Source organism: Scyliorhinus torazame, chromosome 14 (assembly GCF_047496885.1).
Source record: "Scyliorhinus torazame isolate Kashiwa2021f chromosome 14, sScyTor2.1, whole genome shotgun sequence".
Taxonomy (NCBI): domain Eukaryota; kingdom Metazoa; phylum Chordata; class Chondrichthyes; order Carcharhiniformes; family Scyliorhinidae; genus Scyliorhinus; species Scyliorhinus torazame.
This window is the reverse complement of record NC_092720.1, coordinates 222357275-222381073: the sequence shown is the minus strand read 5'-3', so window position 1 is coordinate 222381073 and position 23799 is coordinate 222357275. Positions and strand designations below refer to the sequence as shown.

The 23799-nt window shown below is 47.1% G+C and overlaps 1 protein-coding gene across 1 annotated transcript in view; it reads left to right on the top strand.

Moving 5' to 3' along the window:
* Nucleotides 1-9010: 9010 nt before the first annotated feature.
* The window catches only part of LOC140390566 (suppressor APC domain-containing protein 2-like), a 69302-nt gene continuing 54513 nt past the window's right edge, over nt 9011-23799 (top strand). Inside the window, 1 exon segment of the mRNA XM_072475746.1 lies at nt 9011-9637. Coding sequence (XP_072331847.1) covers nt 9235-9637 — 403 coding nt within the window. The 5' untranslated portion in view covers nt 9011-9234.

Here is a 23799-nt window from a genome sequence, read left to right as displayed (position 1 = left end):
AGAGAACCCCAAAGTGCGTCATGGAGTTCACCTGACCCACAACCTTAAATAGATTTTGGTTATGGGAGCACAAGGGCCCATTTTACAGGTGTGATGCAACAGAGAGCTAAAAGTATTTTTAAACAAAACACAATGTTTATTCTATGAATCCAGTTAACATTCTTAAACACACACAGTAAACATCTCAGCAACTATCAACTCAAATACTCCCCCCAAAGAATACATTACTCTATAAGTAACCCTTAATCTTTCCATACAGCATCAATAAAAAAAAGACCCTTTTCGCAGAGAGGCAACAGGTTTAAATTCTCCACTGAGAGCAGTTATCACTGTTAAATTAGCAAGTGATCTGAAGGCATTCTTTTCATACAGAGAGAGATCAGAATTACACCATGTTTCTCTGGAGGCAGCTGCCAATCTGCAAAGCTAAACTAAACGCATCCTGTAGCGGCTAGCTCAAAGTGAAAGTAAAACAGACAGCCCAGCTCCACCCACACTCTGACATCACTGCAGCTATTTGACAAACACCCATTTCTTAAAGGTACTCTCACATGACAATCTGCAAAGCCGATTATGAAAAGAATGTACGGCAGGAGGAAGAATATTAAATGTGATTGCAACCCAATATTGTAAAATGTGCAGCAACTTATTTGAGACAAGAACAGAAGATGCTGGAAGCAGCAATTGCTTCAGAATCCGAAGACGTCTCAATTTGGTAGTTTTCAATTTGAGTTGGAGAACTTTTGAAAATTATTTCATGGGATGTGGGTGTCACTAACTAGACCAGCATTCCTCGCCAATCCTGAATTGCCCCTCGGGAAGATGGTGGTGAGCCATCCTCTTGAACCGCTGCTCAGGTATCAGACAGACAGACACTTCTCTGGGGGTGGCTGAAGATTGTTCACTTCACCTCTCCACAGTTCCGTCTGAGCCCAGCCTCTCTCCGGGACCTTACATGACCACATCCTCCATCAAACCTCTCTTTAAATATATTTTTCCTCTTCCATCTTTTCTCAATTGTCCTGGCCCTTCTTTGAAATTTACCCTCCCCAGAATATAAAAACTTTTTCTGCCCTCCTCATGGCCTCTGCTTTCGGGTAATATAAAATTAAATAACATTGCCTTATTTATTATGACCTTTGTTAAGTTGTAAACTCCTTCTCATCCCCCTATGATATTCAAAACTAATATTTCAAATCCGCTCTTATCTCCTAATACAAATTTCTACCCATGTCCTTTTAGTCATTAGTGGCACTTTAGTCATCTCCACTTTTAATGTCTGCTTTCACACCTAGCCCATTTGATTCTTTAAACCTTGCAGCCTAGCTGGCTTCAGGTTAATTAAATTAGTCTCACACACACACAGACACACACACACACACTGCATTTCCACAGGCCAACACAGTATCCTCAAAAGTATTAGAATAATAACGTTTTCCTCACAGTGTCTGAAAGGAGGTTAGAGGAGTGGAGAGGTGGCGAGGTTTACGGAGGGAATTCCAGGGTATAGAATCTGGGTAACTGAAGACACGGACACCTATGGTAGACCAATTCCAACCGAGGATGTCAAGAGGCCGCAATTAGAGGGTCGCAGGCTTTTGGGGCCTGCAGGAGATCACAGAGATAGGGGGAAGCGAGGTCATGAAGGGATTTGCAATCAAGGGTAGCACGGCGACACAGTGGTTAGCACTGTTGCCTCACTGCCAGGTTCAATTCTGGCCTTGGGTGACTGTGTGGGCTTTACATGTTCCCTTCATGTCTGCGTGGGTTTTATCCGGGTGCTCCGCTTTCCTCCCTCAGCGCAAAGTTGTGCAGGTCAGGTGGGGTTATGGGGATAGGGCGGGGGAGTGGGCCTGGGTAAGTTTGGAGGGTAGGTGCAGACTCGATGGGCCGAGTGGCCTCCTTCTAGGGATTCTAAGGAGGGGAATTTTAAAATCAAGATTGACTTGACTGGTCGGCAGGGCAGGTGCGCGAGCAGGGGGATGATATGGGAATAGGACAGTGCGGATTATGACGCAGGCAGCAGAGCTCTGCTACCTCAAGTATAGTGAGGATAAAATGTGGGGGGAGGGCTGGCAGGAGCCCTTTGGAGTAGCAACTACACTTCAAAAGTGCTTCATTGGCTGAAACACTTTGAGATGTTATATAACATTCTTAGGGCGCCGATATAAATAAATGCATGTTGTATGCCTCTACAAGTGTCACATTCTGCACCGTGAGTTTATTTCTCGATATGCTTTCACCGGCCAATAGAGGGTGGTATTGTTCTTCCTAATGATGTGGAGATGCCGGCGTTGGACTGGGGTGAGCACAGTACGAAGTCTTACAACACCAGGTTAAAGTCCAACAGGTTTGTTTCGATGTCACTAGCTTTCGGAGCACTGCTCCTTCCTCAGGTGAATGAAGAGGTATGTTCCAGAAACACATATATAGACAGATGCAAAGATGCCAAACAATGCTAGGAATGCGAGCATTAGCAGGTGATTAAATCTTTACAGATCCAGAGATGGGGTAACCCCAGGTTAAAGAGGTGTGAATTGTCTCAAGCCAGGACAGTTGGTAGGATTTCGCAGGCCAGATGGTGGGGGATGAATGTAATGTGACATGAATCCCAGGTCCTGGTTGAGGCCGCACTCATGTGTGCGGAACTTGGCTATAAGTTTCTGCTCGGCGATTCTGCGTTGTCGCGGGTCCTGAAAGCCGCCTTGGAGAACGCTTACCCGGAGATCAGAGGCTGAATGCCCTTGACTGCTGAAGTGTTCCCCGACTGGAAGGGAACATTCCTGCCTGGTGATTGTTGCGCGATGTCCGTTCATTCGTTGTCGCAGCGTCTGCATGGTCTCGCCAATGTACCACGCTTCGGGACATCCTTTCCTGCAGCGTATGAGGTAGACAACGTTGGCCGAGTCGCACGAGTATGTACCGCGTACCTGGTGGGTGGTGTTCTCACGTGTAATAGTGGTATCCATGTCGATGATCTGGCACGTCTTGCAGAGATTGCCATGGCAGGGTTGTGTGGTGTCGTGGTCACTGTTCTGAAGACTGGGTAGTTTGCTGCAAACAATGGTTCGTTTGAGGTTGCGCGGTTGTTTGAAGGCAAGTAGTGGCGGTGTGGGGATGACCTTGGCAAGATGTTCATCGTCATCAATGACGTGTTGAAGGCTGTGAAGAAGATGACGTAGTTTCTCCGCTCCAGGGAAGTACTGGACGACGAAGGGTATTCTGTCGGTTGTGTCCCATGTTTGTCTTCTGAGGAGGTCGGTCCGGTTTTTCGCTGTGGCGCGTTGGAACTGTCGATCGATGAGTCGAGTGCCATATCCCGTTCGTACGAGGGCATCTTTCAACGTCTGTAGATGTCTGTTACGCTCCTCCTCGTCTGAGCAGATCCTGTGTATACGGAGGGCTTGTCCATAGGGGATGGCTTCTTTAATGTGTTTAGGGTGGAAGCTTTTCAGGGTCCTTGATTCAGAATTGCTCTCAGAATCACAGAATCCCTGCCGTGCACAAAGAGGCCATTCGGCCCGTCGAGTTCACTTCGGCCCCCCCCTCAAAAGAGCACCCCACCTAGGCCCACGTCCCCCCACCCTACCCCCGTAACCCCACCTAACCTTTGGACACACTAATTTGGAATGGCCAAACCATCTAACCTGCACAGGGAGGCAGGTTTAACATGTTTATTTAGTACTTTCCCTCCCCCCCACTCCAAAGTCTATTTTCTGTGCAAAGCACGGTGTATTACATGTGAAACATGGAAACGCAAACCACAGGAGCAGGAGGAGGCCATTCGGCCCTTCGAGCCTGCTCCGCCATTCAATCAGATCATGGCTGATCCTCTATTTCAACACCATACATAGAACATAGAAAATACAGCACAGAACAGGCCATTCGGCCCCCTGAGTCTGCACCGGCTCCCTCGCCTTCCGCATACCCCTTTAGAGTCTAAAATCTACCTCATACCTCCTTAAATACATCCGTTGTTTCAGCTTCCGCAGCCTTCTGTGGTAGCACATTCCACAGGTTCACCACCCTCTGGGCGAAGAGATCTCTCCTCATCTTGGTCCGAAATAGCCGACCCCCATATCCTCAGACTGTGACCCCCCCAGGGCGGGATTCTCCGCGCCGGAATGGGTGTCAAACACCAAACCGGGTCCGATGCCGCTCCCGCGATTCTCCGGCTCCTGGAGAGTCGCCGCCAATCGCGCGCGCACGGTCGACGCGGCGTCGGTCAGGGGGCCATTGAAAGAGGCCCCCGCGGCGATTCTCCACGTGTAGCTGGCCGAGTTCCCGCCGGCGTGGGTCTCTCATGTTTCCACCTGACGGCAGTCGGCGTGGCAGCTGCGGACAGGCCGCCACCTTGCGCATGCGCGGACCGCCGACCGGAGGTGCAGGGCCCCGTATCGACAGCCGGAGCTGTGAGGAGCACTTCGGGGCCCTGCTACCACCCTGCTAATCGGAGAATCACCCTGGACTTTCTCCAGGTAAGTCCACAGTGAGCCGCGTGTGTTTTTCCGCGGGCGTGAGGACATAGCCCCATTATTGGAGAATTTTATACATTCCTCTTTTTAAAATAAATTTAAAGTACCCAATTCATTTCTTTCCAATTAAGGGGCAATTTAACGTGGCCAATCCACCTACCCCGCACATCTTTGGTTTGTGGGGGCGAAACCCACGCAAACACGGGGAGAATGTGCAAACTCCACACGGACAGTGACCCAGAGCTGGGATCGAACCCGGGTCCCCGGAGCCGTGAGACAGCAGTGCTAACCCACTGCACCACCGTGCCACTCACTGATATCCCCTCTTCTAAACTCCAGTGAATACGGGCCCAGTCGACCCAATCTCTCCTCATATGTGTGGTGAACCATGTATTATATTGTACATACTGTACTTACTGTTTGTTAGATGTCTGGGTTTGTCCCTGCTGGCTCCCCCCCTCGGGCTCAAGTATTAAGGTAGCTAACCTCCAGCCCTCCCCTCATTCTGGGATCGGCTGCCAGCAGGTGTCCTTTAGCTGTTTAAAGCCACAGTTTACTCTTCCGACTCTCGCCTGACATCATTGATGGTACATCAATTTAATCAGCTAAAGTTTTAAGATGGATCCATCACTCAAGCCTGGTCGCCTGGACCTTGACCCCCCAAGCAGCCGACGCCACTGCCACGTTTGAACACTGGCTAAGCTGCTTCGAATCTCACATTGATTCCTCCACCGCCGGCGTCGCTGAGACCCCCAAGCTGCGAGTCCTCCACTCCCGGGTGAGCCCGCAAGTTTCCCTTCTTATCAGAGACGCTACCTCGTTCGAGGATGCGATAACGCTGTTGAAGGGGCAGTATGTTAAGGAAATCAACGAGGTGTACGCTAGGCATCTCCTTGCCATGAGGCGACAGCGCCCCGGAGTACCGCAAGCTGAATTTCTGCGCGCCTTGCGGGTACTCGGCCGGAACTGCAGTTGTAAGACGGTATCGGCTGTCAAGTACACCGAATTGCTGATCCGGGACGCCTATGTCGCAGGCATAAAATCTAATTACATCCGCCAGCGCCTACTAGAAGGGGGTCCACTCGACCTCCACGACACAGTACAGCTCTCGGACTCATTGGAAGTGGCCTTCCATAACATGGATGCCTACACTTCCGCCCACGCGGCACCCTCGTGGACGTCGTGGGCGCCGCCATCACCCGACCCAGGGGCGCCGCAAGCCTGTGCCGCGCAGCGACCCGCCACCTCCGGATGCCCGAAATGTCACTTCTGTGGCCAGGGTCAGCACCCCAGACAACGCTGTCCAGCGAGGAGCGCGATCTGCAACGGGTGCGGAAAGAAGGGCCACTTCTCTAAAGTCTGCCAGGCCCGACCTGTTTCTAAACCCAGCAGCGCTGCGTGTAGCCCGCGGGGACAAACCGAGACATCTAACAAACAATAAGAACAGTAAGTACAATATAATACAGTGGTTCACCACAATATGTTAATCCTGCCATCCCAGGGTTGTCTGGTCAACCTTTGCTGCACTCCCTCCCGGGCACGTACATCCGTTCTTAGCTAAGGAGACAAAAACTGCTCACAATACCCCAGGTGGGGTCCTGTACAGCTGCAGGAATATGGGGCGCGCTTCCGCAGGCAAACGTTTGTCGTAGGTCGGGGCGCCACTTTGATCAGCAGACCTGCTGCGGGATTCTCCGTCGGCGGGACCCTCTGCTTTGGCGGCGGCGTACCCACGGAGTGGGGTGGCCGCAATGGAACGGCAGTATCCCGCTGCCGATGGGGGCAGAGCGCGGCAGAAACGGAGAATTCCACAGCTGACCTTTACCCCTCCACCCTGTCGGCCCCCCCCCCCGCTTTATCGACCCCCCCCCCAATCCCCAACCTTGTTGAGCCCCCTGGGAACCCCCCCCTCCTCCAATTGGCAATGCCTCCTGGGCCTGATCCCTGGCAGTGCCAACCTGGCACCCTGGCAGTGCTACCCAGGCAGCTGGCAGTGCTGAGGTGGCATTGCCATGGTTCCAATGTGACACTTCCAGGCTGCCGGGCTGGAGGTGCCTAGGTGCTTGAGGCAGGGTTAGGCTACGACCCGGCCCAGTACCCGACAGCCCAGGGGTATCTAATGGCCTGCGACACCCCCTAACGCACCATCACATCTGGTCCAAGTTTCCCCTTTTGATTTCCAGTTCAAATCCGATCATTAAATATTCAATTTGATAATCCGCAAAGATTTCCTCCATGGCCTCACCCCTCATTATCTCGAGAGCCTCCTCCAGCCCTCAATCAGCTCCACTGGTTTGCTCTTCAAATTCCTGATTTTAATCGCTCCAACATTGGCAAGCATGCCCTGCAGTGCCGAGATCCCTAACTGTGGAATTCAATCCCGAAACCGTTCCGACTCCTCCTTTAATGTTCCCCCTTAAACCTACCCCATTGATCAGTCTTTTTGGCCACCACTGTCAATCACCCCTTCATCTGGCTTGCTGTCCAATCGCTTCCCTTGGTTTCTTTATGCGCTGTTTTCCCATGTTAAAGGTGCTGTGTTGGCGTCTCACCCCTTCCGACTCTCCGGCGCAGCAAATAAGAAAAAGGTCCAGAGTTAACACTGGACATGGAAGAAATCTGAAACAAAAGCAGAAATTGCCCAGAAACACTCAGCAGATCGGGCAGCATCTGTGGGGAGAAAATCTATTAGATTTATCCATTTATTAAAAGGTGGTGGAAGCAGACACTTAGGATATTTCTAAGACAGGGCTAGATATATTCTGGGCAAGCAGGAGCTGTGAGGGGATTGGATAGTCTGGGGCTGTTTTCCTTGGAATAGCGAAGGTTCAGAGGGGACCGGATTTGAGGTGTATAGAATTATGAGGGGCATCGATTGGGTGGATAGGAAGGCACTTTTTCCATTAGTAGAGGGATCAATAACCAGGGGACACAGATTTAAGGAACTGGATTCAGTGAATATCAGATTATTAATATATTTAATATTGAAATAACAGGAACTGGACACTGAGTGAATATCAGATTATTAATATATTTAATATTGAAACAACAGGAACTGGAGACAGAGTGACTATCAGATTATTAATATATTTAATATTGAAACAACAGGAACTGGACACTGAGTGAATATCAGATTATTAATATATTTAATATTGAAACAACAGGAACTGGATACAGTGAATATACGATTATTAATATATTTAATATTGAAACAACAGGAACTGGATACAGTGAATATCAGATTATTAATATATTTAATATTGAAACAACAGGAACTGGACACTGAGTGAATATCAGATTATTAATATGTTTAATATTGAAACAACAGGAACTGGACACAGTGAATATCAGATTATTGATATATTTAATATTGAAACAACAGGAACTGGAGACAGAGTGAATATCAGATTATTAATATATTTAATATTGAAACAACAGGAACTGGACACAGTGAATATCAGATTATTGATATATTTAATATTGAAACAACAGGAACTGGAGACAGAGTGAATATCAGATTATTAATATATTTAATATTGAAACACCAGGAACTGGAGACAGAGTGAATATCAGGTTATTAATATATTTAATATTGAAACAACAGGAACTGGAGACAGAGTGAATATTAATATATTTAATATTGAAACAACAGGAAATGGGGACAGAGTGACTATCAGATTATTAATATATTTAATATTGGAAACAACAGGAACTGGACACAGTGAATATCAGATTATTGATATATTTAATATTGAAACAACAGGAACTGGAGACAGAGTGAATATCAGATTATTAATATATTTAATATTGAAACAACAGGAACTGGAGACAGAGTGAATATTAATATATTTAATATTGAAACAACAGGAACTGGATACAGAGTGAATATCAGATTATTAATATATTTAATATTGAAACAACAGGAACTGGATACAGTGAATATCAGATTATTAATATATTTAATATTGAAACAACAGGAACTGGACACAGAGTGAATATCAGTTGATTAATATATTTAATATTGAAACAACAGGAACTGGACACAGAGTGAATATCAGTTGATTAATATATTTAATATTGAAACAACAGGAACTGGACACAGAGTGAATATTAATATATTTAATATTGAAACAACAGGAACTGGATACAGGGAATATCAGATTATTAATATATTTAATATTGAAACAACAGGAACTGGATTCAGTGAATATCAGATTATTAATATATTTAATATTGAAACAACAGGAACTGGAGACAGAGTGAATATCAGATTATTAATATATTTAATATTGAAACAACAGGAACTGGATACAGGGAATATCAGATTATTAATATATTTAATATTGAAACAACGGGAACTGGATTCAGTGAATATCAGATTATTCATATATTTAATATTGAAACAACAGGAACTGGAGACAGAGTGACTATCAGATTATTAGTATTTCTGTGCCTTTGTGAGATCTATTTTCCACATACCAGCTCTGTGTTCACTGATGGGAGTGTCTGTCACTGGTAATCTGTCTTTGTCGATTGTGATTGTCCAGGTCACTTTTCAGTGTTTGTTCCTGTCCCACTGAGCTGGGTTAATACACACCCACCCACACACTCACACAGATTGTCTGCCTACTTGTCTCTCTGCCCAGCCTCTATCCCTGCCTGAAAGGGGGGGGGAGTTGTGAGCGGCAGGCTGGGTTTCTGGTCCAATGTGTGCTGGGGTTTGTTTTGTTGGGCTGAGTGAGTGAAGGAGCAAGCGGCGATGAGCCGGCCCGAGCTGCCCCAGCCCCGGGCGGAGCAGCGCTGCCTCCCCCGCGCTTTCCTGCTCAGCCTGCGCACCCTCTTCGACATCCTGGACCAGGAGGGCCGGGGCTCGGTGGAGCTGCGAGAGATCGAGAGCCGCTGGCCGGGGGAAGGCAGCCGGGAGCCGGCGCTGCCGCCCGCGCTGCTGCCCTGCCTGCGGCGGGCGGCAGCGCCGGGCGGGCAGCTCACCTTCCCCCGCCTGCTGGCCGGCATCCGCACCGCCCTGCAGCAGCAGGAGAGCCTGACACCGGCAGAGGGGCTGCCCCAGCGGCCGGAGCTCCTGCTGGACAGCTCCCAGCGCCCAGACTCAGCGGGGAGAGGGAGAGACAACCCGGCTCCAGGCAACACCGCATGGGCAGGAGGTGAGTGATATCAGTCTATTAATATATTTAATATTGAAACACCAGGAACTGGACACAGAGTGAATATCAGATTATTAATATATTTAATATTGAAACACCAGGAACTGGATACACTGAATATCAGATTATTAATATATTTAATATTGAAACAACAGGAACTGGACACAGAGTGAATATCAGATTATTGATATATTTAATATTGAAACAACAGGAACTGGATACAGAGTGAATATCAGATTATTAATATATTTAATATTGAAACAACAGGAACTGGACACAGTGAATATCAGATTATTAATATATTTAATATTGGAAACAACAGGAACTGGATACAGAGTGAATATCAGATGACTAATATATTTAATATTGAAACAACAGGAACTGGACACAGTGAATATCAGATTATTAATATATTTAATATTGAAACAACAGGAACTGGATACAGAGTGAATATCAGATTATTGATATATTTAATATTGAAACAACAGGAACTGGACACAGTGAATATCAGATTATTAATATATTTAATATTGAAACACCAGGAACTGGACACAGAGTGAATATCAGATTATTAATATATTTAATATTGAAACAACAGGAACTGGACACAGTGAATATCAGATTATTAATATATTTAATATTGAAACAACTGGAACTGGACACTGTGAATATCAGATTATTAATATATTTAATATTGAAACAGGAACTGGACACAGAGTGAATATCAGAATATTAATATATTTAATATTGAAACAACAGGAACTGGACACAGAGTGAATATCAGAATATTAATATATTTAATATTGAAACACCAGGAACTGGACACAGAGTGAATATCAGATTATTAATATATTTAATATTGAAACAACAGGAACTGGACACAGTGAATATCAGCTTATTAATATATTTAATATTGAAACAACAGGAACTGGACACAGTGAATATCAGATTATTAATATATTCAATATTGAAACAGGAACTGGACACAGAGTGAATATCAGATTATTAATATATTTAATATTGAAACAACAGGAACTGGACACAGTGAATATCAGATTATTAATATATTTAATATTGAAACAACAGGAACTGGATACAGAGTGAATATCAGATTATTAATATATTTAATATTGAAACAACAGGAACTGGACACAGGGAATATCAGATTATTAATATATTTAATATTGAAACAACAGGAACTGGACACAGTGAATATCAGATTATTAATATATTTAATATTGAAACACCAGGAACTGGACACAGAGTGAATATCAGATTATTAATATATTTAATATTGAAACAACAGGAACTGGACACAGTGAATATCAGATTATTAATATATTTAATATTGAAACAACAGGAACTGGACACAGTGAATAACAGATTATTAATATATTTAATATTGAAACAGGAACTGGACACAGAGTGAATATCAGAATATTAATATATTTAATATTGAAACAACAGGAACTGGACACAGTGAATATCAGATTATTAATATATTTAATATTGAAACAACAGGAACTGGAGACAGAGTGAATATCAGATTATTAATATATTTAATATTGAAATAACAGGAACTGGACACAGAGTGAATATCAGATTATTGATATATATAATATTGAAACAACAGGAACTGGACACTGAGTGACTATCAGATTATTAATATATTTAATATTGAAACAACAGGAACTGGAGACAGAGTGAATATCAGATTATTAATATATTTAATATTGAAATAACAGGAACTGGACACAGAGTGAATATCAGATTATTGATATATATAATATTGAAACAACAGGAACTGGACACTGAGTGAATATCAGATTATTAATATATTTAATATTGAAACAACAGGAACTGTAGACAGAGTGAATATCAGATTATTGATATATTTAATATTGAAACAACAGGAACTGGACCCAGAGTGAATATCAGATTATTAATATATTTAATATTGAAACAACAGGAACTGGACACAGAGTGAATATCAGATTATTAATATATTTAATATTGAAACAACAGGAACTGGACACAGAGTGAATATCAGATTATTAATATATTTAATATTGAAACAACAGGAACTGGATACAGAGTGAATATCAGATTATTAATATATTTAATATTGAAACAACAGGAACTGGATACAGGGAATATCAGATTATTAATATATTTAATATTGAAACAACAGGAACTGGACACAGCGTGAATATCAGATTGTTAATATATTTAATATTGAAACAACAGGAACTGGACATTGAATATCAGATTATTAATATATTTAATATTGAAACAACAGGAACTGGATACAGAGAATATCAGATTATTAATATATTTAATATTGAAACAACAGGAACTGGACACGGTGTGAATATCAGATTATTAATATATTTAATATTGAAACGGCATGAACTGGACATTGAATATCAGATTATTAATATATTTAATATTGAAACAACAGGAACTGGATACAGGGAATATCAGATTATTAATATATTTAATATTGAAACAACAGGAACTGGATACAGGGAATATCAGATTATTAATATATTTAATATTGAAACAACAGGAACTGGACACAGAGTGAATATCAGATTATTAATATATTTAATATTGAAACAACAGGAACTGGATACAGGGAATATCAGATTATTAATATATTTAATATTGAAACAACAGGAACTGGATACAGGGAATATCAGATTATTAATATATTTAATATTGAAACAACAGGAACTGGACACAGAGTGAATATCAGATTATTAATATATTTAATATTGAAACAACAGGAACAGGACACAGAGTGAATATCAGATTATTAATATATTTAATATTGAAACAACAGGAACTGGATACAGAGTGAATATCAGATTATTAATATATTTAATATTGAAACAACAGGAACTGGACACAGCGTGAATATCAGATTGTTAATATATTTAATATTGAAACAACAGGAACTGGACATTGAATATCAGATTATTAATATATTTAATATTGAAACAACAGGAACTGGATACAGAGAATATCAGATTATTAATATATTTAATATTGAAACAACAGGAACTGGACACGGTGTGAATATCAGATTATTAATATATTTAATATTGAAACGACAGGAACTGGACATTGAATATCAGATTATTAATATATTTAATATTGAAACAACAGGAACTGGATACAGGGAATATCAGATTATTAATATATTTAATATTGAAACAACAGGAACTGGATACAGGGAATATCAGATTATTAATATATTTAATATTGAAACAACAGGAACTGGACACAGAGTGAATATCAGATTATTAATATATTTAATATTGAAACAACAGGAACTGGACAGTGAATATCAGATTATTAATATATTTAATATTGAAACAACAGGAGCTGGACATTGAATATCAGATTATTAATATATTTAACATCGAAACTTCAGGAACTGGACACAGAGTGAATAACAGATTATTAATATATTTAATATTGAAAGAGGACACACGACACAGAGTTGTGTTATTTTAAGAATTGAAATACTTTTTAACTTCATAGCCCGAGGAAAGATGGGAATAGTTTGATGCAGGGAGGGTAACATATTATTAATAATTACAATGTGATTGTCTGACAATAGACAGTGGGAGCTCACCCGGAATAATTAGTGACTGTGTGGATTATAAACTAAAAGAAAGTGTGGGAACTGTGGGCTCATTGTTTTTCATACAATCGTTGTGCAGATGCGTTTTGTTCTCTTGCTCCTCTCTCTCACTTTCTCATTCTCTGCTTCCTCTCTCTTTACCGCTCTCATTTGCGCTATATCTCTTTCTGCATTGGTCTCTCTTTCCTTCTCTCTGTCTCTCTCTCTCTCTGTCTGTCTCTCTCCCACTCACAAGGACTCAATCAGCCTGGCGGCGTTTCTGCAATATGAATGCCTCGCACCGCCCCCCCGCCCCCAGAGGTAACAGCCCCTGTTGTTGACTAGCTAAATGCCAATCCGGTTCACCAGCGTCCCAGAAGCATTGACATACATTGTTCGCCCGTGCAGAGACACACAGCTCATGTTGACAGCATTGGGAAGCACACCAATCTCGATGCAACAGCTGATGTATCTTTTTTTTTCTGGCAGAGAGGGGTAGGAGTTACGCAACATGCTCACAGATTCGGTGCGCTTCATGGAACCAGAGAATATTTTGTTTATTAAATGGTCAACAGTAACAAATTCACGCCCGCAGATTTCCCGACGACGTGGGGGTGCCCGCAATGGGCCGGCTGCCGGGACGATGATTCTGTCGGGGGCGTACTGCACCAGAAAACGGGTGCGGTGGGATGGAGTATCCCGCCCAGAGTGTTACCCCTCACAGGTTCCTCAAAAGAAATGGAAGATAAGCCTGAGAATGTGTTACCATGGTGGGATTCTTCCCTACCCGGCGGGGCGGGGGGTCCGGCGGGATGGAGTGGCGGGATCACTCCGGCGTCAGGCCGCCCCAAAGGTGCGGACGTCTCCGCACCTTTAGGGGCCAAATCCTCACCTTGAGGGGCTAGGCCCGCGCCGGAGCGGTTTCCGCTCCACCGGCTGGCGAGAAAGGCTTTTCGCGCCACACCAGCTGGTGCCGAATGGTCTTCGGCGGGCGATGCATGCGCGGGAGCGTCAGCGGCCGCTCACGGCATCCCTGCGCATGCGCAGTGGAGGGGGTCTCTTCCGCCTCCGCCATAGTGAAGACCATGGCAAAGGCAGTAGAAAAAGAGTGCCCCCACGGCACAGGCCCGCCCGCGGATCGGTGGGCCCCGATCGTGAGCCAGGCCACTGTGGGTGCACCCCCCGGGGCCAGATCACCCCGCACCCCCCTCCCCAGGACCCCGGAGCCCGCCCACGGCGCCTTGTCCCGCCGTTCAGAAGGTGGTTTAATCCACGCTGGCGGGACAGGCATTCCAGCAGCGGGACTTCGGCCCATTGCGGGCCGGAAAATCAGCGGGGGTGGGCCCGCTGACCAACGCGGCGCGATTCCCGCCCCAGCCAATCTCTGGTGGCGGAGACTTCGGGACACGGCGGGGGGCGGGATTCACGCCAGTCCCCGGCGATTCTACGACAGGGCGTGGTGTCGGAGAATCCCGCCCCATGTCCGGAACATAGTCGTAGAAATGATCTGTCCAGCGTTGGAATAGTATTCTTTATTATTGTCACAAGTAGGCTTACATTAACCCTGCAATGAAGTTACTGTGAAAATCCCCTCGTCGCCACATTCCGGCGCCTGTTCGGGTACACAGAGGGAGAATTCAGAATGTCCAATTCACCTAAAAAGCCGTCTTTCGGGACTTGTGGAAGGAAACCGGAGCGCCCGGAGGAAACCCACGCAGACACAGGGAGGACTGTGCACAGATGGTGACCCAAGCCGGGAAGCACACCCGGGACCTTCAAAGAACAAACAAAGAACAAAGAAATGTACAGCACAGGAACAGGCCCTTCGGCCCTCCAAGCCCGTGCCGACCATGCTGCCCGACTAAACTACAATCTTCTACACTTCCTGGGTCCGTATCCTTCTATTCCCATCCTATTCATATATTTGTCAAGATGCCCCTTAAATGTCCCTATCGTCCCTGCTTCCACTACCTCCTCCGGTAGCGAGTTCCAGGCACCCACTACCCTCTGCGTAAAAAACTTGCCTCGTACATCTACTCTAAACCTTGCCCCTCTCACCTTAAACCTATGCCCCCTAGTAATTGACCCCTCTACTATGGGGAAAAGCCTCTGACTATCCACTCTGTCTATGCCCCTCATAATTTTGTATACCTCTATCAGGTCGCCCCTCAATCACCTTCGTTCCAGTGAGAACAAACCGAGTTTATTCAATCGCTCCTCATAGCTAATGCCCGCCATACCAGGCAACATTCTGGTGAATCTCTTCTGCACCCTCTCTAAAGCCTCCACATCCTTCTGGTAGTGTGGCGACCAGACTTGAACACTATACTTCAAGTGTGGCCTAACTAAGGTTCTATACAACTGCAACATGACTTGCCAATTCTTATACTCAATGCCCCGGCCAATGAAGGCAAGCATGCCGTATGCCTTCTTGACTACCTTCTCCACCTGTATTGCCCCTTTCAATGACCTGTGGACCTGTACTCCTAGATCTCTTTGACTTTCAATACTCTTGAGGGTTCTACCATTCACTGTATATTCCCTACCTGCATTAGACCTTCCAAAATGCATTACCTCACATTTGTCCGGATTAAACTCCATCTGCCATCTCTCCGCCCAAGTCTCCAGACAATCTAAATCCTGCTGTATCCTCTGACAGTCCTCATCGCTATCCGCATTTCCACCAACCTTTGTGTCGTCTGCAAACTTACTAATCAGACCAGTTACATTTTCCTCCAAATCATTTATATATACTACAAAGAGCAAAGGTCCCAGCACTGATCCCTGTGGAACACCACTGGTCACAGCCCTCCAATTAGAAAAGCATCCCTCCATTGCTACTCTCTGCCTTCTATGGCCTAGCCAGTTCTGTATCCACCTTGCCAGCTCACCCCTGATCCCGTGTGACTTCACCTTTTGTACTAGTCTACCATGAGGGACCTTGTCAAAGGCCTTACTGAAGTCCATATAGACAACATCTACTGCCCTACTTGCATCAATCATCTTAGTGACCTCCTCGAAAAACTCTATCAAGTTAGTGAGACACGACCTCCCCTTCACAAAACCATGCTGCCTCTCACTAATACGTCCATTTGCTTCCAAATGGGAGTAGATCCTGTCTCGAAGAATTCTCTCCAGTAATTTCCCTACCACTGAAGTAAGGCTCACCGGCCTGTAGTTCCCGGGATTATCCTTGCTACCCTTCTTAAACAGAGGAACAACATTGGCTATTCTCCAGTCCTCCAGGACATCCCCTGAAGACAGCGAGGATCCAAAGATTTCTGTCAAGGCCTCAGCAATTTCCTCTCCAGCCTCCTTCAGTATTCTGGGGTAGATCCCATCAGGCCCTGGGGACTTATCTACTTTAATATTTTTTAAGACACCCAACACCTCGTCTTTTTGGATCACAATGTGACCCAGGCTATCTACACACCCTTCTCCAGACTCAACATCTACCAATTCCTTCTCTTTGGTGAATACTGATGCAAAGTATTCATTTAGTCCATTTCCTCTGGCTCCACACATAGATTTCCTTGCCTATCCTTCAGTGGGCCAACCCTTTCCCTGGCTACCCTCTTGCTTTTTATGTACGTGTAAAAAGCCTTGGGATTTTCCTTAACCCTATTTGCCAATGACATTTCGTGACCCCTTCTAGCCCTCCTGACTCCTTGCTTAAGTTCCTTCCTACTTTCCTTATATTCCACGCAGGCTTCGTCTGTTCCCAGCCTTTTAGCCCTGACAAATGCCTCCTTTTTCTTTTTGACGAGGCCTACAATATCACTCGTCATCCAAGGTTCCCGAAAATTGCCGTATTTATCTTTCTTCCTCACAGGAACATGCCGGTCCTGTATTCCTTTCAACTGCCACTTGAAAGCCTCCCACATGTCAGATGTTGATTTGCCCTCAAACATCCGCCCCCAATCTATGTTCTTCAGTTCCCGCCTAATATTGTTATAATTAGCCTTCCCCCAATTTAGCACATTCATCCTCGGACCACTCTTATCCTTGTCCACCAGTACTTTAAAACTTACTGAATTGTGGTCACTGTTACCGAAATGCTCCCCTACTGAAACATCTACCACCTGGCCGGGATCATTCCCCAATACCAGGTCCAGTACCGCCCCTTCCCCAGTTGGACTGTCTACATATTGTTTTAAGAAGCCCTCCTGGATGCTCCTTACAAACTCCGCCCCGTCTAAGCCCCTGGCACTAAGTGAGTCCCAGTCAATATTGGGGAAGTTGAAGTCTCCCATCACCACAACCCTGTTGTTTTTACTCTTTTCCAAAATCTGTCGACCTATCTGCTCCTCTATCTCCCGCTGGCTGTTGGGAGGCCTGTAGTATACCCCCAACATTGTGACTGCACCCTTCTTATTCCTGATCTCTACCCATATAGCCTCACTGCCCCCTGAGGTGTCCTCTCGCAGTACAGCTGTGATATTCTCCCGAACAAGTAGCGCAACTCCGCCTCCCCTTTTACATCCCCCTCTATCCCGCCTGAAACATCTAAATCCTGGAACGTTTACCTGCCAATCCTGCCCTTCCCTCAACCAGGTCTCTGTAATGGCAACAACATCATAGTTCCAAGTACTAATCCAAGCTCTAAGTTCATCTGCCTTACCCGTAATGCTTCTTGCATTAAAACATATGCACTTCAGGCCACCAGACCCGCTGTGTTCAGCAACTTCTCCCCGTCTGCTCTGCCTCAGAGCCACACTGTCCCTATTCCCTAGTTCTCCCTCAATGCTCTCACCTTCTGACCTATTGCTCCCGTGCCCACCTTCGCGCGGTGAAGAAAGAGTGCTAACCACTGTGCTATCGTGCCACCCACATGTGTGACTTGTTCCACATATCAGTGCTATTCTATATCCAGGAGCCGCAGCTCAGGCCCTCAGCAAGGCCCAATCTCCCCGGAAAGAAATCCTGCCATCCACATATTCCATTGGAGCTCGAGATGCAGTTGAAAATCCTTGACTTCCAGCGTGTTTAACCGCGGTGATGTGCCAGTTACAGGCAGCACTAACCACACCAGCAACAAAAGCATCAGTAATCTGCGAAAGCATTTCTTCAACACCATCATCAAGTGGCCCATTTGGAACAATGCCTCGCACCAGGTCCCACAGCATCTTCTTGCTTCAAACCGGATTGCCTTCTGGACTCATACATCCCCCTGAGTCCAGAGTTCCTGGACCCAGGAGAAGGCCTGAATCCAAATGAGTTATTCCCAGCTGGTAGTGTGTGTGCTCAGAATTATAAAATAGAGAGATGTTGAACCCTCAGTGGAATACCTGGGGCTGGATTCCCCGAGCCTCCGCGCTGAAATCGCGTTCGGCGCGGGGGGTGGGGGGGGGCGGAGGATGGTCGTTCACCCGCACATCGGGACCGGTGCCGCTCCCGCGATTCTCCGGTCCCCAGAGAATCACTCGGGAATCCCTCACGCACGATCTACGTGGCGCTGGTAGGGGGCCATTGACAGAGGCCCAAAACCGGCCGAGTTCCTGGCGCGTGGTTCTAACCATGTATCAGCTGTCGGGAACGTCGGGTGGCGGCTGCAGACCTCGGGTGGTGGCTGCGGGGGTGGGCGGGGGGGGGGGCTTCATGGACGGCCAAGGGAGCGATCGGGCGGCAGGTGTTGCTCGTTTTTCGATCCCAACAGCGTCGCCAATACTGTTGCTAAAATTAATGATGTTGGTGAACCACAAGCCTTCCCTTATATCAATCAAATAACCACACAACCAGCTAGTTAGTTCAAAAGATGGTTTATTTACATACACAAGAGTTACCTCGACATGCAAACACAATATCTACTACGAGTTAAACTACACCTATCAGCTACAATAACCTATACTTAACTTCAGGGTGACCGGCACTGTGCAAATGGATAAGACCTTTATCTGGATTTCACGTGGCTGGTTCGAAGAAAGTGGCTCTGTCTCTGCTGGGCTCATCTGTCAGGTAGTGATCATTGGTCTTGAACTTGGCTGGCTGTTCCTGCTACAGTTAGGTTGGCACAGGCCGGATCCAAGAGAGACAGAACACATGGCTGTGCTCTCTTTTATCTCTCTGGGATTTTGCGCTCTTTCGGGCGGTCCTTAACCTTGGACCCAATAGTTCGACAGGGCTCTGATCACTGTCTTCGATTTCGGCCAATAAAGGGACGGGTGCCTTGGTAGCTGGGCGGGTCTTTAGCGGTCATTGACCTTGGCAGTGGCGCCGATCAGTCTGTGGCTGTATCGGTTGCTTGATTGGAGTTCTGTTGTCCTGGAAAAATGGACCATTAAAATGCAAATGAGCGGGGGTTTCGATCAGGCCTGGCTATCAGTGTTTCAAATACACATCGGCTCTGTATCTGTCTGAGTCCTGGGTTGGCCATAATTCCCATGGTCCTTTGCACGTGGCCATCTTAGATGGCTACACAGGGATCCGCGGGCGCGCACCATCTCGGGGGGGGCCTACATTTCTGATGACGGTCCGCGGTGCGAGTCCGACATGTCGCACGGCACGGCCACTGGAGGCCGCCACCGTGCGCATGCGCGGACCCCCGACCGGAAGTGCGTAGTCCCGTATCCGCAGCCAGAGCTGCGAGCAGCACTCTGGGGGGCCCCTGGCGTGGGGGACATAGCCCCATTATTGGAGAATCCAGCCCGAGAAGCGTAACAGCAAAACCTCAGAGGGCAATTTTAACCCAAGCCCAGACATCAGTGAACCAATGGGAATGGGTGGAACTCTTGTTGAACACAACGTCTGATTTTAACCGTCGCGGAGAATGATGTCAAGGACGGCAACTGGATGAGAAATCCCAGGAAAGCAACCCTGCAGGGTTACGGAGATAGGGAAGGGGCATGGGGCTGACTGGATTGCTCTGCAGAGGGGCAGCATGGGCTTGATGGGCCGAATGGTCTCCCCTGTACGACACTATGTCCTGATTTTCGAGTCGGCTTTGGAAAACTCGAGCAGCACACGCCTTTGTGCTTTCCAGAGTGCACCCTCAACGCACGGGAGACTTTTCCTGGGACTTTCCATCTTTCTGCCCAAGGGTTTGGCTTTGCATGTGCGTTTCGAGAGCCACAAAGGAGTGTGGGAGGACAGAGACTGGCACGACTTGGTTCTCCAGCATTGTTTAAAAGCCCCTTAAGTCTCATCTCTCACTCCCCCCCCCCCCCCTCCACCACCCCTTACCCACCCTCAAGCCACCCATGCCCCCTCAGGTTGCCATGCCACCCAGTGCCACCTCCATGCTCCCACGTAATCGCCATTGACACTTACCCTGTATGCACCATATTCAGACCTCGGGAGACACGGGAACTATTTTGAAATCATTGTTAAAAAAAAGTTAACCGCTAAATATCTAATAAAATCTTGAATTGAAAGAAAAATCGCTTATTGTCACAAGTAGGCTTCAAATGAAGTTGCTGTGAAAAGCCCCTAGTCGCCACATTCCGGCGCCTGTTCGGGGAGGCTGTTACGGGAATTGAACTGTGCTGCTGGCTTGATTTCAAAGCCAGCGATTTAGCCCTGTGCTAAACAGCCCCCGCTGTTTCAAACATGCTGGGCCGAATTCAAACATGCTGGGCCGATTTTCCGGCCCTTTACGCGAGACTCCAGACTCATGGGGGACGTATGAGTCCAGAAGGCAATCCAGCTTGAAGCAAGAAGACGTTGTGGGACCTGGTGCGCGGCATTGATCCAAATAGGCCGCCTGATGACGGTGTTGAAGAAATGCCATGAAAAACGGCATAGGCGCCGGTAGGCCCGGAAGATCCCACTGGGATGAGCTGCCTCCGCTGCTGGAAAACACGCCACAGGGAAAATTATACCCAATACCTTTGATACTGCAAAAAAAAACTACTCCAGTGAAAAATAAATGTAATTCTTTCAGTCTTTAATACTTTCGTAAAGAACAAAGGAATAACATCAAAGGCATATTCACTTGTGTGCCTTGCACCCAAGGCCTTCCTGATAAGCTGGAAGGCAGGAACACAGGAAAATAGTTTTTCCTGGAGGAAAAGGCCCAGTTCAGTGATTTCCACCCCCTCTCCATTGTGATGAATCGCCAACCCCGTGATTCTATGATTATCGGACGTGATATAAAACCAGCTCCCGCCTGATCCCCTGCGATTCTTGTCTGGAGTGTTTGAACCCAAGCACCATAAACCAAATCCAATTGGTGTTAGTAGAAAACCAAACCTGGCGGTTACCTCCAAAGGCCAAGTAATTGGGCCGCAAATTTCATTTTAAATTCTCGGGATGGGGCTGGTGAATCGTCTGTACTGTCAGGAGGTGGGTTTGCCAGCATTCCGACGGGATAGAAATATAGGTCGGAATTCTCCAATGTGCACAATCGAACCCGGGTCCCTGACGCTGTGAGGCAGCAGTGCTAACCACTGTGCCACCGTGCCGCCCCTGAAATCTGCTATCCTTACCCAATTCTGGACCGCATGTGATTCCAGTCCCACAACAACGCGGATGACTCTTAATTGCCCTCTGGAATGGCTGAGTGAGGCGCTCAATTCAGGGCAATTAGGTACGGTTAATATTGACCCAGCCAGCATCACCCATATCCCCGCGTAATTGAGGGCATGGGTTAATTGATTGTTTTACGTTCAATATTTAAGGATCACGAGGCTGCTTCTGATCCAATCTTCACTGATTTAACCGTGACCTGAAATAACTGTGCAGCTTTGCAAATAAAGAGACCATTTTATCAACCAGAACTAGGCAGTTTCCTGTGTCCGATCCTGAACGAACGCTGTTTAAGTGCTATTGGTGGAGAGATCACTGCTTTAGAGAGATAGCTTGCATTGATCTAGTGGCCACCCATGACTTGAGGACCTCCCAGAGTGCTTCCATAAAATCCATAGAACCTTTACAGAGCAGAAGGAGGCCATTCGGCCCATCGAGTCTGCAGTGACCCTCTGAAAGAGCCTCCACCTAACCTGCCCACCTTTGGACACTAAGGGGTAATGGATCATGGCCAGTCCACCTAACCTGCCCACCTTTGGACACTAAGGGGTAATGGATCATGGCCAGTCCACCTAACCTGCCCACCTTTGGAGGAAACCAGAGCACCCGGAGGAAACCCACGCAGACACGGGAGAACGTGCAAACTCCACGCAGACAGTCACCCGAGGGCGGAATTGAACCGCCCCGCCGGGTCGGAGAATCGCCGGGGGCTGGCATGAATCCCGCCCCCGCCGATTGCCGAATTCTCCGGCACCGGATATTCGGCGGGAGTGGGAATCGCGCCGCGCCGGTTGGCGGGCCCCCCCGCGCGATTCTCCGGCCCGGATGGGCCGAAGTCCCGCTGCTGGAATGCCTGTCCCGCTGGCGAGAATCAAACCACCTCTCTTACTGGTGGGACAAGGCGGCGCGGGCGGGCTCCGGGGTCCTGGGGGGGCGCGGGGCGATTTGGCCCCGGGGGGTGCCCCCACGGTGGCCTGGCCCACGATCAGGGCCCACCGATCCGTGGGCGGGCCTGTGCCGTTGGGGCACTCTTTTCCTTCCGCCTTCGCCATAGTCTCCACTATGGCGGAGGCGGAAGAGACCCCCTCCACTGCGCATGCGCGGGGATGCCGTGAGCGGCCGCTGACGCTCCCGCGCATGCGCCGCACGGCAAAGTCATTTCCGCGCCAGCTGGCGGGGCACCAAAGGCCTTTCCCGCCAGCTGGCGGGGCGGAAATCAGTCCGGCGCGGGCCTAGCCCCTCAAGGTGAGGGCTCGGCCCCTCAAGATGTGGAGGATTCCGCAGCTTTGGGGCGGCGCGATGCCGGACTGATTCGCGCCGTTTTTGGTGCCGGTCGGCCGACATCGCTCCGATTGCGGAGAATCCCGCCCCTTGTTCCTGGAGCTGCGAGACAGAGGTGCTAACCACTGTGCCACCCTGCCACCTGAGACACGTGAAAGAAGCAGCTGTTGAAATCCAATGAAGTTTACAGCTCGTTTAACCCCATGGACTATCTCTGCAAGGCTGGTCTGCCGATTTAAAACTCAATAATTAATTCCCTTAATAATCTCTCACGTACATAAACATTGACTAATGCTGCTTCTCTGAATCCCTTTTGTTCTTCGTTCATGGGATGTGGCCGTCGCTGGCTGGGCCAGCATTTATTGTCCATTGTAACCATCTCAGATGGCCACCTGCAAAGGACCATGGGAATTATGGCCAACCCAGGACTGAGACACAACCCAGATAGCGAGACGCGACCGAAACCCCCGCTCGTTTGCATTCTAATGGCCCATTTCCCCAGAACAAAAGGACTGTACTCAGGTAACCGATACAGATACAGACTAATCGACACCACTCCCTTTGCTAAGAAAGCACAAACAGCCAAGATCAATGACCGCTCAGGACACGCCCAGCCATCAAGGCACCCGCCCCTTTATTGGCCAAAACCGAAGGCAGTGATCGAAGCCTGTTGAATTATTGGACCGCCCCAAAGAGCGCGAAATCCCAGAGGGATAAAAAGAGACACAGCCGTGTGCTCGGTCTCTCCTGGCCCCGGCCCGCACCATAAACCAAGTGCAGCGTCACG